The 18,088-nt window shown below is 37.9% G+C and overlaps 1 protein-coding gene across 2 annotated transcripts in view; it reads right to left on the reverse strand.

Moving 5' to 3' along the window:
- Window positions 1-993: 993 nt before the first annotated feature.
- The window catches only part of FAM185A (family with sequence similarity 185 member A), a 72,215-nt gene continuing 55,120 nt past the window's right edge, over window positions 994-18,088 (reverse strand). For both annotated transcript variants that reach the window (XM_019744547.2, XM_019744548.2), the window contains 2 exons: window positions 12,172-12,306; window positions 994-1,964 (listed from right to left, as the gene is read on the reverse strand). In XM_019744547.2, the coding sequence (XP_019600106.2) occupies window positions 1,852-1,964; window positions 12,172-12,306 (248 nt within the window). In that variant the 3' untranslated portion in view covers window positions 994-1,851. The remainder of the gene's footprint in view (window positions 1,965-12,171; window positions 12,307-18,088) is intronic.

The raw sequence follows: 18,088 nt of genomic DNA on the forward strand, positions 1-18,088 counted from the left end.
TTAACTGCCAGAGGTTGCTCCCAAACTCTCTGAGTAATATTTTCTTTTAAACAAGAATGGGACACACATTTGTTTTTATGGGGAGATGAATTTTATAGCTAAAGAAATGAAAGAAAAGGGGTAGGTGTTAGGAAAAAGGGGCTATGGAAAGGGGATAAAGGAATAGAGTGAATAGATGACAAAATTTTTAAGTTCTCTGTGCAAAGTATTTGAGGTATACAAAATATTCCTCAGGTCCGCAGCTCTTAAGCATCAACATAGATGGGGCTGTGCTCAAAAGGGCAAAATATGGCAGCTTTTTCTTTCTGTTTGGACTTGATTATGCAATCCGACATATATACAATTCCTTTAATACTTTTAAATATAGTTGACTGCTCATGACCTTTTTGGCTGTTGTTGGCTAAATTTTATTTTCAGTCTTGAAAATGTTTATATAATTGCATGAGAGTGAAAAAGATTCTAAATATTGCCTTATTACTTCTCATTTTCCTCTACTTAATAATTTAATACACACATATCACAACTGCATCACACATATAACATGTGAGTACCGTCCAAACTTGTATAAATTTTTACATTAAAGGTAAACTAAAAGGAGACTTTGAGATAGCACCCAAAACTGACTTTTTGTTACACAAATAAGAAGTTGAAAACAGACAACTCTAAATAAATGAAAAGTTAACAAAAAGAGACTACTATAAATCATTATGTTTGGAAAGGTATATTAGAAATCAGTGTTTAAGAACTGATGTATCCTAATCATAGTAGATATAATCTAATAGAGAGTCTTTTTAGTGTCATACAATTTAAATGTTCCAGGAGTAGACAGGTAAGATTTGAAAAAGAATTCATAAAATAACTTTATACAGTACACCATTATAAAAGTGAAAATCCATCTTCATATATCAGGCTATAAAATAGCTGAATGTTTCTCCCCTACTAACGAGTTGTCTTAAATTATGCAAAAACAATTAAGAATCAGTAGCAATTACATCACATTAATAAAGTGTTTTATTCACAGCTTAAATTTACATTGATGTCACAATAAGTACTAAGTAGAAAACAGGTTACATGAGAGTTATGGTGCAAAAAAATTCTAAGGTAACCACTGCCCTCCCCATTACGTATATCTTTATATATATATTTATATATATATAAAATCTCCTCCTCTTGAGTGTGAATGCAAACTGAACATGAGATATTACTCCCATAATTATGCTACATTATATGGCAAAACAAAGGTCATCCTGGGTAGCCCTGACCTAATCAAGTGAACCCATTAATAGATTTTCTTCAGCTGGTTGCAGAAGAGGTCAGATATTCAAAGCATGAGAAGGACTGAATGCATTATTGCTGGCTTGAAGATGGAGAGGGCCACACGAGAAGGGATGCGGGTGGCATCTAGAAGCTTAGAGTGATCGTTGACTGACAGCAAGAAAATCTCAGTCATACAGTCACAAGGAACTGGATTTTGCCAACAATATGAATGGACTTGGAAGTAGATTTTTCCCTAGAGCATCCAGATGAGAACTCAGTTCAGCCAACACCTTTAGTCTAGCCTAGTGGATACCCAGAGCAGAGAATCTAGCCAGGCTGGGCTCTTGACCTACAGAACTGTGAGCTGATAAATGGGTATTATTTTAAATGGATAGTTCGTGGTAATTTGTTACAGAGCAATAGAAAACTAATACAATAGTTAAGTAGAAATTTTGAATCTGCCCCGAAAGACAATTCACCACTACTCATTCCAATTTGTGTTTTCAACGTTTATATGAACAGTGATATTTGCATTTTGGTAGTTATAGATCTACTAATCATTGCTAAAAATTATACATACAACTCAAACCATTCTTAGTCCTGCAGTTTCAGGGACTGAAACCAGCTTTGAATTCTAAAACTTACAGTGCCTTTTGGGGCATCAGCCTTAATCCATTTTTCATGTTTGTTTGCTTGATTCATGAGCCCTGAAACAGAAAATTGAATAAAGTTATATTTTGATTGACAATAGCAATATTTGACTACATAGATCCTAACAAAACATCTCTAAAACTGAAAACATTTTGGAACAGCAAAAATCTTAGTAAACATAGTCTGAGTTGGGAAAGAGTTACAAAGAGGTTACCTGGGTTATTCCCTCTTTTCATTTTCTCAGAACTCTAAAAGGGAAACTACTCTGTTTTTTGTACTTTTTTTTCCTTAAATTGGGGAATATTGGGAAACAGTGTGTTTTTCCAGGGCCCATCACTCCAAGTCATTGTCCTTCAATCTAGTTGTGGAGGGTGCAGCTCAGCTCCAAATCCAGTTGCCATTTTCAATCTTTACTTGCAGGGGGCGCAGCGCACCATCCCATGTGGGAATTGAACTGGCAACCTTGTTGTTGAGAGCTCGTGCTCTAACCAACTGAACCATCTGGCCACCCCTCTGGAAGCTCAGCGGCAGCTCATTGTCTTCAATCTAGTTGTGGAGGGCGCAGCTCCCTGCCCCATGTGGGAATCAAACCGGCAACCCTATTGTTCAGAGCTCGCACTCTAACCAACTAAGCCATCTGGTCGCCCCTATTTGTACTTTTTTTTACATGCAGGTTTAAAAAAGAGCTTTAAGCACAATTGACCAAATAATGTCAATGTAATGTGATGGCAATGTAGTAAGTTTTGACATATGTAAAAATCTGTAAAACCATCTCTTCCAGCAAGATAATGAACGTACGTACCATCACACCTAAAAGCTCCCTTCTGCCCCTTTGTAATCTTTCCCTCCTGTCCCTCGTGCCCGTCATCTCCAGATCCCCACCCCTCAGCAATCACTGATCTACTCTGGTTCACAATAGATCAGTTTCATTTTCTAAAATTTTAAGAAATGGAATCATATAGTATGTACACTTTTTCAAAATCTGGATTCTATCACTTAGCAGAATTATTTTGAGGTTCATTCACATTGTATGTAGCATGTATCAAGTAGTTTCCTCACACACATGCTGATCAGTACTTTGCCGAATGATCATGTACTCCCTATGCATCACCTTCCTTTCTGGAACTCTCTCATGTAAACTCGAGCAGCCCTGGTCTCCCCAGATGCTCAGTTCAGTCTCCTCCACTCAAGTAGTCTGTTGGGCTCTGCCTGTTATCACACACCAGTCCCCACCCTGCCGCTGGCCCTGCAGCCTGGAAACTCTCTCAAGGTCTAGGCTGTGGCAGTCAAAGAGCTCCTTAGGTTTGTTTCCCATCTGTATTCTTGTAGTTCTATGTTTTTTCTTTCAATCAAAATAATTAAGGTGTCAAACCTCCTCTGGTGCTCCATTACAATTCTGAATTTAAGAAAAGAGTCAAATCAGAACTGAGTTGTGAATATACTGTCTGAATTCATCATAACATTTCTTTGTTGAATCCAAGTGTACAAAGCAGGAAACAATCTTTTTCTTTAGTATAGTTTTTTTCCCTTTGTTAGTTCCATATGATGTTCCTAGTTGATGAAAAGGTGCTTTGTACCATCCAATCTTTGTGACAAGTGTTTGTTTTATACAAATTCTTTGAATTCTTGCCTCTCCCCTTTAATCTGAGCCATAATCTTCCCTATGTCTTAGAATTCACTGCATCTTTCCCAGATAACAGCTGAGTATTCAATGACTTCCTCTAGAGTTTTTCTTTCTACCTCTCTTGCTATATTTTCAATATCATCATGACTCCACTTCTCATTAAACTTAAGGTTAAAATCTCTCATTCCAATTGGTAAATCCCTGTGTTAGAAGCCTCTCTTTCTTCTAACTTCATCATTAAGGGGTTCAGCTGTTGGTTTTAATCTGCTCTTTTAGTGCCTGTGGGGCATTTGGTAGGTCAGGATTTCAAGGTACCTGCACCCAATAGTTTTTCTATAATACAGAATTTCTTTTTTCCAGTGATTTAAATAAAAACAGAGAAAGAACTGTGAGAGGTGTAAATGTCTAACTATTATGTTCCTCTGTATACCTGAAACTAAAAAAAAAAAAAACAAGAAAAAAAACACACGAAAAAACAACAACAAAATAAAGAACTGAAAATCCTAAACATTGGTTGTTCTAACTTTAGTTTTTACACCACTTAGCATCAATAGTAAAGCATCAACAATAGAAAGGTTTTCCCAAATATCTAAGATCTTTTCCTTAACATATTATTGGTCCCCTTCCCAATCATTCGTTTCTTGCTTTTAGAGAGAGAAGCCAGTTTCTTCTGCAGCTGTAGAGGCCACGCCTGGTTCTGCTACTAACAAAATGCGCACATAGCGATTTTAGCTTAGACAACACTCAAAAAAGACAGTTTATAAAATTCCATTCAGGTTGCTTGAAAATAGCTTTCTCTATCTTGCCCACCAGTAATTTACTGAAAGCTCTCCATACATTGGCCTGAATCTGGGGAGACTCTATTCTAATTTGTAAAGTTTATAAATTCCCTCCTTTAAAAATCTTGTGACACATTTTAGAACTTGGGGTTGCAGAAACCTTGCTCCTTATTTAATTCCCTTTGCCAGTGAAACTCAATGTTTCTTTGACCAAGAAATGGGAAATGTCTACCCAATCCCTGTGTAGTTTGGCTCTTGTCAAATGGGAGGAAAAGTTTCTTCTCAGGACACGTTTTCAAACTCTAGTATTTGTTCTCTACATCTGCCCTGTTCAGATCTACCCAAATAGACGGGTCTCCAAGGTCTTTTAATTAATTAATTTCCCCAAATACCCAGTCAAAATGTATCAGTCATTAATTAACCCCAAATGTACCTGGTCTAATCAGCACTAGCTGTGGACAAACATAGGGCTCTACGTAACTTACAGAATTTCATTCTCCGGTTTTAAAATAGGCTTAAAAAGCTTCTTGTCTAAGATAAGCTTCTCCTCTACTCGCCCGGCAACCCTATAACAGACTTGATTTACATTTGGTTCAGAGGGATAATTCTGGTGCTGCCTATTAGCAGCATATCAAACTTGAGTGCATCATAGCTGGAGGATTCCCTCTTTTACATTACAAACACTCCTGACCACCCACTACAGGAAGCACCATGCTAAGTATTTTAGGGAGGGTCAAAAGATGTGAAAAGACATGCTAATACTTAAGACGCTTACCAGCTGGCCAGGAAAATAAATTATACACTAATGAAACAACATGAAAATAATTATTCTGAAATTTTATTATTTTTAACACATATATTTCACAAACTAAACCTCTAATACCACACACACTTCCATAACCAAATATTTTAATGTTGTCAACATTCTTTAACTGTTTACAGTCTTCCCTAGACAAAGTGCAACCCAAGACATCTTGACAACAAATTTTTACTGACAAGAAAATATCTTTGAGCTACTTTTAATGGTGCCTATTATTATATTTTCTCTCAATTACTTGGCATAATAACAAAGGCAACCGTACTCTAGGTTTTGAACAAGTGTACAATGCATGAGGTTTGCCCAAGAAATATTCTTGAAGACACTTTTTCTTCTTCAACTCTTCTATGTCTAATTCCATCCACTGAATTTTTCATTTCAGATATGGTAGTTTTCATTTCTAGAAATCCAATTTTGGTATTTTTTAATATCTTCCATGTCTTAACTTTATTCCAACATGTGGAATACAGTTGTAATAACTACTTTATTTTCCTTCTCCTCTAATTCTAACATCTGTGTCTGTTCTGATAGTCTCTTCATTATGGGTCATATTTTCTTGCCTCTGCATGTCTGATAATCTTTGATTGGATGCCAGATATTGTGAATTTTATTTTGTTGGGTGCTGGCTGAATATTCTTGTATTCCTGTAAACGTTTAGAGATGCAGTTAAGTTACTTGGAAACAGTTTAAGCCTTTTATCTCTTGCTTTTATAATTTGTTAGGCAGTTCTGGAAGGGTGCTCAGTCTAGGGCTAATTGTTTCCAACTACTAAATCCTCTACCAATGCCCCCATGAGTTACGACTTTTTCTAGTCTGGCAAGTGGCACAGGCATTATTCCCGGACCTGTGTGAGCACCAGGTTCTATTTCTTCTGGCATTTTGTCCTATGAACTCTAGCTGTCGTGGTCTCTGTAGAGTCTCATCATGGTCTCCTCCACACAGGGAGTCTGCTGAGTTCCACATGAGATTCTTCTCCCTCTGTACTAACTACAGGGTGGACACTCTCTCAAGGAAGCAAACAGGGGCTTATTTTGTTTCCCATCTCTCAATGATCATGTGTTTTGTCTGTTTAAAAAATTTTGCTGTTGTTGTTTTAGGTAGAAGGGTAAATCAGTCCTATTTATGCTACTACTTGCCTGGAAGACTTCCTTCTTTCTCTCTTCTTCTGTTCCCTCTTTTTCTCCCTCCATCGGTGCTCTCCTCTTTCTCTATAACTTCTTTTGGAATAAAGACTCACAAGAAGTCGCACAGATACTATAAAGAGGTCCTGTGCACCCATTACCCGGTTCCCCGAGTGGTGATATATAACCATAGTACATTGTTAAAACCAGGTTGGCAAAGCACAATTAGACTACAGACCTTACTCAGATTTCACCATTTTTTTACACACTCACTTTTTTGTATGTCCTATGTATACTTTTATGATATTTTATCATATGTATAGATTCATGTAACCATCATTATAAGCAAGATGCAGAACTGTTCTATCACCACAAAGGAAGTCCCTTGTGACATCCCTTTATAGTCGTATCCTCCTTCTCCTTCCCTAACTTTTGACAACCACGTGTCTGTTCTCCATTTCTATAATTTTGTCATGTCAAGAATGTTCTATAAATGGAATCATACAATATCTAACATTTTGAGACTGGCTTTTTTCACTTAGCATGATTCTCTTAAGTTTCACCCAAGCTGTGTATATCAATAGATTGTTCCTTTTTATTGCTAAATAGTATTCCATTGTATGAACATACAGTTTGTGTAACCATTTACTGGTAGAGGATATTTCAGTCATTCCCAGTTTTGGGCTATTACAAATAAAGCTATGAATACTTGTGTACGGGTTTTTATGTGAACATTAAGTTTCATTTCTCTAAGATAAATGCCTAGGAGTGTAATTGCTGGGTCATAGGGTAGTTTCATGTTTAGTTTTTTTAACAAACTGCCAGACTGAATGCTAGAGTGGCTGTATCATTTTACATTCCCAACCACCAATGCAGGAGAGATCCAATCTCTTCACATCCTTGCCAGCATTTGGTATTATCAATATTTTTCTAATTCTAATAGGTACGTATGTAGTCATATCTCATTCTGGTTTTAATTTGCACTTCACTAATGGCTAGTGATGTTGAATACGTTTTTGTGTTTTTATTTGCCATCATGTATCTTCTATGGTTGTACTGTTTCTTAAATCTTACATGATTACACTTTTATGTGCACAAATCATTTTTCTGCACTACTGGGAAGAGTTCATTTAGGGTATGATTTGGTTGTGGTTTAGTATTTCCTGAATGGCTAAAATAAACACAAAACCAAAAACAAACAATAAGAAACACGCCAGGAATTACAAACAGAATTCAAATGCTTTAAGATGGGGCCTGAGCTTTGATCTCTAGTCTAAGGGTCAGCAAACTATACCCAAATTTGGCCTAAAGGCTGTTTTTATGGCCTAAAAGGTAAGAATGACTTTCATATTTTTAAAGGGTTATAAGAAAACAAAGAAGAATATGCAACAGAAACCATATGTAGCCTGTAAAATCTAACATATTTACTATATGGCCTTACAGATCACGTTTACAGGTGAATAGAAACAAAACCTGTCTTCTTTTCTGGTAAACACTGCAAAGTTGATTATCTGACATTCCCGGGATCTTACACTAACAAAATGATGGGGAAACAAAAACACCATAAAAGCACAAAAACTGAAGGCAGTTCCTTAACTCTCTGTCAGAGTATTTTAAAGCAGACAGCCAATAAGCCTGAAGCGTTTTCATTCTGTTACTGAAGTTCTTCTATATCATCCTGAAGCACGTCCGTATGACTGACAAATCCACACGCTATCAGCTTGGAGAAAATGAAAGCTTCAGCGTTTTCTAAAAAAAATGTATTTCTCTGAGTCATATGAAAAGATTAGATTTTTTTTCCCATTTGCAGTTAAAACAGTATCTCTAGCTCTGAAAAATGCCATCCAATAAGCTTAATCCCATTTCAACCTCTTTTCCAACCCATGAACCAAATTTCCATCATAAATTACAATACCATTAAATGTATAACTCTCTGGCCTGAAAATAAGCTGAGTGAGAACCCTCTTCTTGGTGTATTTTGGTCCCAAATGAATTTATTTTTTCTATGTTTTACATTTCCAGTTTCACTAAAGTGAGCCCAGTATTACCACCTTCTCTACTATGACTGTGACAAATAACAATCATTTCACTGGCGATACACTTTATCTCTAATACTCTCTAAACATTTAAATTGGGGAGCTTTAAGACAAAAGGACTGTGTGCCACACGCATTTTCGGGCTTAGAGAATGGCTTGATATACCACAGCGAGGTTTCATATCTAAGTTGATGAACCAAGTCTAAAACCTACGAGAGAAGTCAACTTCTTCCTAGAAATATTTTACCTAAGCCATTTACTATCTGTTGAGTTGGCTATATATGAATAGAGCATGAAACTTAGAACCACAGATCTCATAAGGATTAGAGAATGCACACCAAAGAATACACACACTGCACAGCTTTTCAGTAGGTAAATGTTTCAGCCCGACAGAGTCCCAGGCTGTCCTCTGACCTCGGAATAGCACATAATACTTGTAAATCACTTTAATAATCATACAACATACAGTTATTTGTCAATGACAGCAATAGCAAGGGAAACCATGAAGCAGGAAATCAAATAAAATTACAGGGCTGAAACATCAACCCTGTGGGAAACCTGAGCCCCAGGGACCAAATTTTATGAATGGTTTCTTGCAGAAATCATGCAGAGGTTATGCTACAGATACAATCCAGACCTCTTAAGCAGAGAGGGTATTTCTGTGTCTATGCTTCATAGGCTCTGTTAGAAACACCCAGATGAGATGAGCTCAGCTGCCTATAATAACAACACACACATAAAGGTGCTCATTATTTCTAAAATTGGGTTTCAGATCGAAAATCTCCACAGGAAAAGCAATGTGCTCTATGCCCCTTAAATTATACCATCCACTTGATAAATAAGGTCTGTGGTCTTTTGGGCACCAAACAAGTTTTAGAATCAAAGTGAATTATGAAAGTTCTCCAAACCCAATCACTTGTTCATACAACTCCCTCCAAAAGAGACGGCTCTGTCTTTATCTGAGGTCCTTCTGTTATTATCACTCTAATGGATTTAATCTAATATCAGAGACAACCTACAGATCTGGGCCCAACCTTGTAGTCTATCCTGTGCTACTCTGCTGCTCAGTACCTAGAATCTTGAGCTATGAACAGGAAATAAACTTCATTCTGCAATTTGAGTCTTACTGGTTTAGGAAGGAAGGGCCAGAGTGTAAGACATAATAACAAATAACACACAAAAAGAACTAAATAGGCTGAGAGGCTTCATACTAACCAATGCGGTAACCATGCATCTTCCTCATAGCATCCATCTATCTATTTCTTCAGCCAACATTTTTTGAAGGCTTATTTACATGTGGAGTTTAAGATACATCACTGCGGAGTCCAGGCCACTGAACTCTTTCTCCTGAATTACTGCAGTAATCTGCTAATTAGCTTTTCCTTCATTCCACCATTGTCTTTTCCAGTCTTTCTCCACTCAACATTCAGTGATCTTTCTAATACACAGATCTGATTATTTGAACCCCAGATTAAAACCTTTCAGTGCCTTTGCCATGCACTTAGTATAAAATCCAAATAGGTCCTATGTGGTCTGACCCCCTTCCAAACTCGCCAGTCTCCTTTTACGCCACATTCCCCCTTACTTGCTGTACTCTAGCTATATTGGACTTCTCTCACTTCCTCAATCTTACAGCGCTAGTCTAATTTAGATGTGCCACCTACATGTTCTCACAGTACTACGAACATACCTTTGTTATAACATTTATCCCACTGCACTGTATTCACTGATTTGTTTGTCTTGCCTCGCTAGGATATAAGCTCCTCGGGTTGGCAGGGACACCATACTTTATTATCTATGCACTCTTAGTTTCTCACAGGGCCTGACACTGTGTGTGACTGACTGACCAAATGAAGGAAAATACAGAAGACAGCAGAAGAAGGAGCAAGGCTAGGGAAGGATAATGTTTCTTTTTAAATATATTAAGTTTGAGGTGGTACTGGTTTAGTGTAATGAAATGGGCAGGAACTTAATAAAGTGATCAGGTCTGCAGATACTGATTTTATCCAATGACAGAACTAGGAAGTGTTCTTAAATGATTTAATGAAGTCTTCTTAAAGCCTGAAGTGACGAGAATGGGGTTTTAAAACTGAATAAAAACTAAATCTGTATTTCAGAAAGGCATATGATTTTATGAATAACAATGAAAAATGACAAAATAACTTTATAATTCAAACATTCTTCACACATGTAAAATAATTTGATTACACTGTTATCATTCAGAATATTATTAAATAAATTTGTAGTATTGCTTTAGATTACTGAGGCCAAAAAAGGTAATTCTACTGGCTCCTTATCAAACTCAAGAGATTGGATCACAAGAAGTTGATTCTTAGCATACTTAATACACTTAAATTTTTGTCAAATTTTCATTACGTAACTGAGTCTGCCTATTAGGCATTGAGTTAGATCTGAGAGTGTACAGGTGTTATTTTTATTGCTGTTATGCTTTTTTGTTAATATTCCATGATTTTTAAGACTGCTTTCTTAACTTTATGACATACCAAATGAATATTTAAAACTGAAGCTTGATATTGTGAAGCTTCAGCCACCCCCACAGCCATTGCCATCACCACCAGACACACTTTACTTTTCTAGACATTAGCTCATGGGTCAGCCTAAAGTATACATGCATGTACATACTTTAATTTCAATGTCTTTCTTTATGCTGGTGAGATTTAAAGGAAAACCTCACCAGCATTAATTTTTTTTACTATGTACATATATTATCTATACAATAAATATTTTAAAAAGTAGTATTTAGTCATCAGTGCAGCCATAGGTAATTAGAAAAATGTGCAAAAGCTATTCACATTTCTGGGATTGAAAATTTTTTATACTAAAAGAACAAGTTTACTATGTGTAAAATGTGAAACCAAATTCCTATTTAATCTAATCATATAAAGGTAACTTCAAATCTTGCATTACAATAATTTTAGTTGATTTTTAAGTCCAAAATTAGAAAACATCTGTGCCAGAAAAAAAAAAATTAATGATTTAAAACATTTAAAATTGTAGTAAAAAACACATAACATAAAATGTGCCAACCTGACCATTTTTAAGTTTACAATTCAGTAGTGTTCAGTAAGTATATTCAACTGTTGTGCTCCAGAACTTTTCATCTTGCAAACTGAAACTCTACACCCACTAAACAACTCCCCATTTTCCCCTCCCCCTTCTTCCTGTTTCTATGAATCTGACTACTATTTTTTTTTAACTTTTATTTATTTAAGTGTGTTTTTCAAGGACCCATCAGCTCCAAGTTAAGTGGTTGTTTCAGTCTTGCTGTGGAAGATGCAGCTCACAATGGCCCATCTGGGGATCAAAACTGCAACCTTGTTGTTAAGAGCACTGAGCTCTAATCAACTGAGCCATCCAGCCACCCCGAATCTGACTACTTTAGACGTCTCATATAAGTGGAATCATACAGTATTTTTCTTTTTGTGACTGGCTGAATTTACGTAGCATAATGTCCTCAAGTTTCACTCATGATTAGTTTGTGACAGGGATTTCTTCCTTTTTAGGGCTGAATAATATTCCACTGTGTGTAGTCTTTAGCACATTTCATTTATCCATTCACCATCAATAGACATTTGGGTTGCTTCTACCTCTTGGGTACTGTGAATAATGCTGCCGTGAACATGGGTGTGCAAATATCTCTTCGAGACAGGAAAAAATTTTAAATCAGTTTTATCCAATGACTGGACTGAGTATTTCAAACTGAATGTCTGCACTGTTACTGATAAGCAGTTGGAAGCAAAGTGTCAAACACCAAAATGTGACAATAGAAAGGAATAAAAGACAAAGTGCAATTAAGTATATCATATGTCTACTTATGTATGGACAATGACTATTCATCATATACGCCAAAATGCTGTCTCCTCACCAGTAATTATTACGCCATCGTCTTTATGAGCTTCAGCCATTTCTTGAACATGGACTTCTGAGTTCATGTCAACCTCTTTCCCTGATAACTGTAAATGAGCTTGAAGAGAAGGTGCGACCTTTACGAGAATAGAGCCTGTAATAAATTTGAAGAATAGCTTATTAATGCAAAGAAATCAAAAATACCAAAGTCTATTATAAAAATGAATGAATGGGTAGCATTGCTCCTGGCATGCTGTCTTTACTCTTCACCATATTTTATTTAAACAGCAGTGTTCTTCCCTTACTCCCAGGTGGTCAACATTTCCTTACTCCCAGGTGGTCAACATTTCCTTACTCCCAAGGCATTCACAGTTAACTTCCATCAAGAGTATGAGTCATTAGGATATTATGAACTACTATTTCTTCTTTTACCAATTAGCCCTCATCACCTTATCCAACGCCAGAAAAGTTAGTAGTATACTACACATGTAGCTTGTAGACAGGATTTACCATTAACTGAGCATTTACTAAGAGCCAGACACCTTAATTACATTATCTCTTTTAATCTCCACATCTACTCTGAGGTATTATTAGAATCCCGATTATACGGATGAGAACTTGCTCGAGTTCCCACTAGAGCTAGTACTGGACTCTAGATCCAGTTCAGTGACAGCAAAGCCCATGCTCTTACCCACTGTGGTATTTCACACACTGCTACTTCATCACATTACAGGAGTTGTGTTGTGACCTCACTGATCATTATAACACAACCAGAACCCTGAGCTCTTGTGCTTTCGGTTGTACCTTGTGGGGGGAGAGGAGAGGACAATAGTAAAAACAGAGAATATTTGAATTTCAACTGACTAATGGTTCTTTCCAATGGATTAGTCTTTTGTGTACCCAAGGCAAGACTTTTTCCTACAGTCTAGTAATTCAAACTCCTAAAGGAAGAAACAAGAAAAAGTCCTCTGTTACTGAGGAATCGTTTTTCAAAACTATTGCATAGTTGTAGTGCAAACTCATCAGCACGCTCCTGTTTCACAAGTTTTTCTTTCTCTGTTTCTCATATATCAAAAAAGTAAGAGGCCCCTGCCATAAAACATAAACCCCATTCTGTGGACAAAGATGGTCAGGATGACATCCATTGTGAGTATTATAAAGATTCCTTTTAGAACGAATGTATCTACAGGTCACTGTTTGCCTTCTAGTTTGGTTAACATCAGCTTCACTCTCCCTAAGTAACTTCGTATCTTCTTGGCCATGTTAACTGGAGCTGCAAGTTTGGGGTAAGACTGATGAACTATTCAAAAAGGGGGGCGGGGGGGGGAACAAAGCATATCACTACAACTGGTTTATTTAAAAAACAAATTGCATAGGAATGGGGCAGTGGGGCACACTTTTTGAATTCTCCTCCGGATCTTATCACAAATGGGACCTCTATAACCCATCAAAGGACTCTCTGCTCATCATGCAGAACAGCTAAGAGACTCGTGCAAGGATTACTTGAAGGTGGGCAAATTGGGCGAACAGGGGAAGAGGGAAGGGAGCGGAGTGGAGACACAGCCACACCTGCAGCTGGGGAGACGCGGCTGGCATCCATGATTACAGAGAAGTAGGGGAATCCCAGGATAGAACAGAGAACACAAAAACCAGGACGTGGGCTCTTTCCCTGCGTCCCACAGCTGATCTCTCCTGCTGAAGGGGCGGCATATCCAGCATTTGAGGCAATAACCTCAGCTGAGACCTCCAGCTGGGCCCTAGGTTGGACAAAGGACACAAACTCCATACATGGGCCCCTCCCCCCGCTCTTCCAATCCTACCCCCACCCTTCCAGAGACTTAAACTGGCCCATGAACTGAGGAGTAGTGTCAGATTACAAAGGAGCCTTAATGCTCAGGCTCTGGGAAGACTGGCGTGCAGCTCTGACCCAGGGAAGAGGTTGGGAAGAGTGTGATTTTTGCTGGGCTAGGAGAGAAGAGACTCCTTCACCCCCAGCCACCACCTTTTCTGGCCTGTGGGAAGAGTGTGACATGGCTGAGCTGGAAGAGAGAAGACCCCTCCATCACCAGCCCCCACCCTTTCTGGCCTGCCTAGGGCGGGGCAATTACAATGGAGGAGACAGTCCCAGGGATCAGCAGTAAGTGGCAGACGCAGCTCTGGGCTTTCAGCAGCTCAGAAATCTTCTGCCCGCCACACACACACACACACACACACACACACACACACACGGAATAAGTGCCCTAAGACTCAGGAGAACTGGACACAGGGCTGGTGGTGATACTCTCAGTGCGCTATGTGCAGGCAAGGGCAGAAACTGCACTGACTTTGTAGAAACTACCATCCAGACCCCTCAGCCCCACGCATCTAAATCTGCAGTCCCAAGGTCACTCTGGGCACCAAGTGACCAGCTCTGCCTGCACAATACACAGAGGACTCTTTGGTACAGCAGAGGACAACCTGGAGATTACTTGGTGGGCTTAAGCCAAGACTGGCGCTGCTTTTTTTGTTTTGTTTTCATATCTTTCATATCTTTGCCTGTGTTGAGTGTGGGTTATCGGTTGTTTTTACATGTGGAAGTATTTGGTTTTTTCTTTGTTCTTGTTGTTGTGCTTGGCGATTTGCTTTGTTCTGAAATTGCCCTACACCAGGGCCCAACTTAAGAGGCACAAGATTCAACACACCCAGAGGCCAACTCCAGACCAAACCAGAGTACTACCGGGTTTGACCTACAAGTGACACACCCAGAGGGAATTCTCTACAGGCACAAGACCATAGAGGCCAAACCACATTTAAGTGGTCAACCCTCATGCAGCAGAACAACCTGCTGTGGGCAGAGCCAAGTCTCACAACTAGTCAGCCTAGGAGTCAACCCCACCTACTCATAAGCGAAAAGCAATTAAAGATCTTCTTTAACAGGACAATATACACAACACAAGTGTCACCTTTGGAGCACACGCAGAGCAGAAGAACAAAGTAGTGCAAGTCAAATATAAAGGACACACACTACATAAGATAACCCAGCAAGAACTAAGAAGTGCGATCTACCTAATACATTGAAGGAAACACAGAGAGTCAGTCAGAATGGGGAAACAGAAACATGTCCCAAATAAAAGAACAGAAGAAACCTCCAGAAATGGAACCAAATGAAATAGAGGCAAAAAACGTATCAGAGACAGAGTTTAGAACACTGATGATAAGAATGTTTAAGGAGCTTAGTGACAAAATAAAGGACAGAGAAATCATGATGAACAACCAGTTAGAACTAAAGAATACAATAACTGAAATAAAGAACACACTGGAAGGAATTACCAGCAGGCTAGATGAAGCTGAGGATCGAATCAGCGACTTAGAAGACAAGTTAGCAGAGATCATCCAAATGGAACAACAAAAAGAAAAAAGAACAGAAAACAATTAAAATGGTTTAAGAGACCTCTGGGATAATATTAAACTCAATAATAGGCGCATCATAGGAATACCAGCAGGTGAAGAGAGAAAGCAAGGGATCGTGAACATATCTGAAGTAATAATGTCCGAAAACTTCCCTAACCTGGTGAAGGAAACCGATATACAAGCCCAAAAAGTGCAGAGAGTTCCAACCACGATAAACCGAAACAGGTCCACACCAAGACACATTATGGTTAAAATGGCAAAGGTTAAAGACAAAGAGAGAATCCTAAAGCAGAAAAAGAAAGACAGCGGGTTACACACAAGAGAACTCCTATAAGACTACCAAATGACTTTTCTACAGAAACTTTGCAGGCCAGAAGGAAGTGGCAGAGATACTCAAAGTGATGAAAAACAAAGGCCAACAATCTAGATTGCGTTATGCAGCAAGGCTATCATTTAAAATTGAAAGAGAGATAAAGAGCTTCCCAGAAAAGCATAAGCTAAAGGAATTCATGGCCAATCCAACAGTGCAGGAAATGTTAAAAGGGCTTCTGTAAATAGAAGAAGATGAAAAACATCTAAGTAATGAAGAATAGAAATACAAATAACAAAATGGCAATAACTATGTACCTACCAATAATCGCTTTAAATGTAAAAGGATTAAATGCTCCAATCAAAAGACATAGGGTGGCTGAGTGGATAAGAAAACAAGACCCTTGTATATGCTGTATATAAGAGACTCACCTGAGATGAAAAGACACACAGGCTGAAAGTGAGGGGATGGAGTAAGATATTTCATGCAAGTGGAAATGAGAAAAAAGCTGGAGTAGCTACACTTATACCTGACAAAATAGACTTTAAAATGAAGAATATATTAAAAGACAAAGATGGGCACTACATAATAATAAAGGGATCGATCCAACAAGAGGACATAACCCAAGTAAACATTTATGCACCCAACATAGGAGCACATAAATATATAAAACAGATATTGACTGACATAAAGACAGAGATCAACAGTAACACTATCATAGTAAGGGACTTCAACACACCTCTGACAACAAGGAACAGGTCTTCCAGACAGAAAATAAATATGGAAACAGCAGCCTTAAATGACACATTTGATCAGTTGGATTTAATCAATATTTTCAGAGCATTTCACCCCAAAGCTGCAGAATACATAGTCTTCATAAGAGCACATGGAACATCTTCCATGATAGACCACATGTTGGGTCACAAAACAAATCTCAATAAATTTAAGAAAATTGAAATCATACCACACTGCTATGAAATTAGAAATCAAATACAGGAAAAAAACTGGAAGACACACAACTACATAGAGGCTGAATAACATGTTACTAAATAATGAATGGGGCAACAATGAGATCAATGAAGAAATCAAAAGATATCTCGAGACAAACGAAAATGAAAACACAATGACCCCAAATCTATGGGCTACAGCGAAAGCAGTCCTAAGAGGGAAATTCATAGCAATGCAGGCCTATGGAAACAAACAAGAAATGTCACAAATCAACAGTTTATTCTTACACTTAAGGGATCTGGACAAAGAACAGCAAAATAAGCTCAAAGGGAGTACAAGGGGGAGATAATAAAGATCAGAGCGGAAATAAATGAGTTAGAGACCAAAACAAAAATAGAAAAGACCAATGAATCCAAGAGGCGGGTTTTCAAGAAGATAAAATTGACAAACCTTTAGACAAACTCATCAAAACAAAGAAAGAGAGGACCCAAATTGATAAAATCAGAAATGAGAAAGAAGTGCCAACAAACACCACAGAAACACAAAAAAATTTAAGAAATTACTATGAGCAACTATATGCCAACAAATTAATCAATCTGGAAGAAATGGACAATTTTCTAGAAGCACACAATCTTCCAAAAACAGACAAAAGGAGGCTTTACAGTTGTAACTTACTCTCCTTTCAGGAACCATGTTAGGTGTCCAATTTGGTACTTTTGCAGGTATCAATTAGAACAGAAGTATTTCTCAGAATATCTCAGTATCAATGAGTGCCCCTATAAATCCTGAATGTGTGGGGACATGGGGAGGGGCATTCTGTAGGACCCAAAACACCACCGATAATGTCAAAAGGCTCACGACAGATCAAAGACAAAGGAAGAGGTGCATCAGAGTTCACTAATGGAAAGGTAACGGCATCTGGGAGCTGGTGAGGAAGACAAACTTGAATGGATGAATTTTAAGAACAAAAACACACTTGAAATAAATACGGCACAAATAAGTTATCCAAATGCATTGAATTATAATAATTCCAAGATGCTTCTTTCATTCCATTTTGTGTGCTGCTAAGGGAGAAAGATGGGAGGTATAGTCCTAAAGACTTAATGGTTTAGTTTTAAAACATTTCAGCTATGTCTGGAGCTTCAGGACAGTGGATCAGGCAGAGCTTAAAGAAAAAAAGTATCTCTTCAAGAAAACTGAGATCAGATCCAATATATCACTAAATATTCACATTTTTCCCATGATTAGAAGTAGATTATTTTAAACTGACACAAAAGTTGACAACAAA

The sequence above is a fragment of the Rhinolophus sinicus genome, linkage group LG09 (genome assembly GCF_036562045.2).
Source record: "Rhinolophus sinicus isolate RSC01 linkage group LG09, ASM3656204v1, whole genome shotgun sequence".
Lineage (NCBI taxonomy): Eukaryota > Metazoa > Chordata > Mammalia > Chiroptera > Rhinolophidae > Rhinolophus > Rhinolophus sinicus.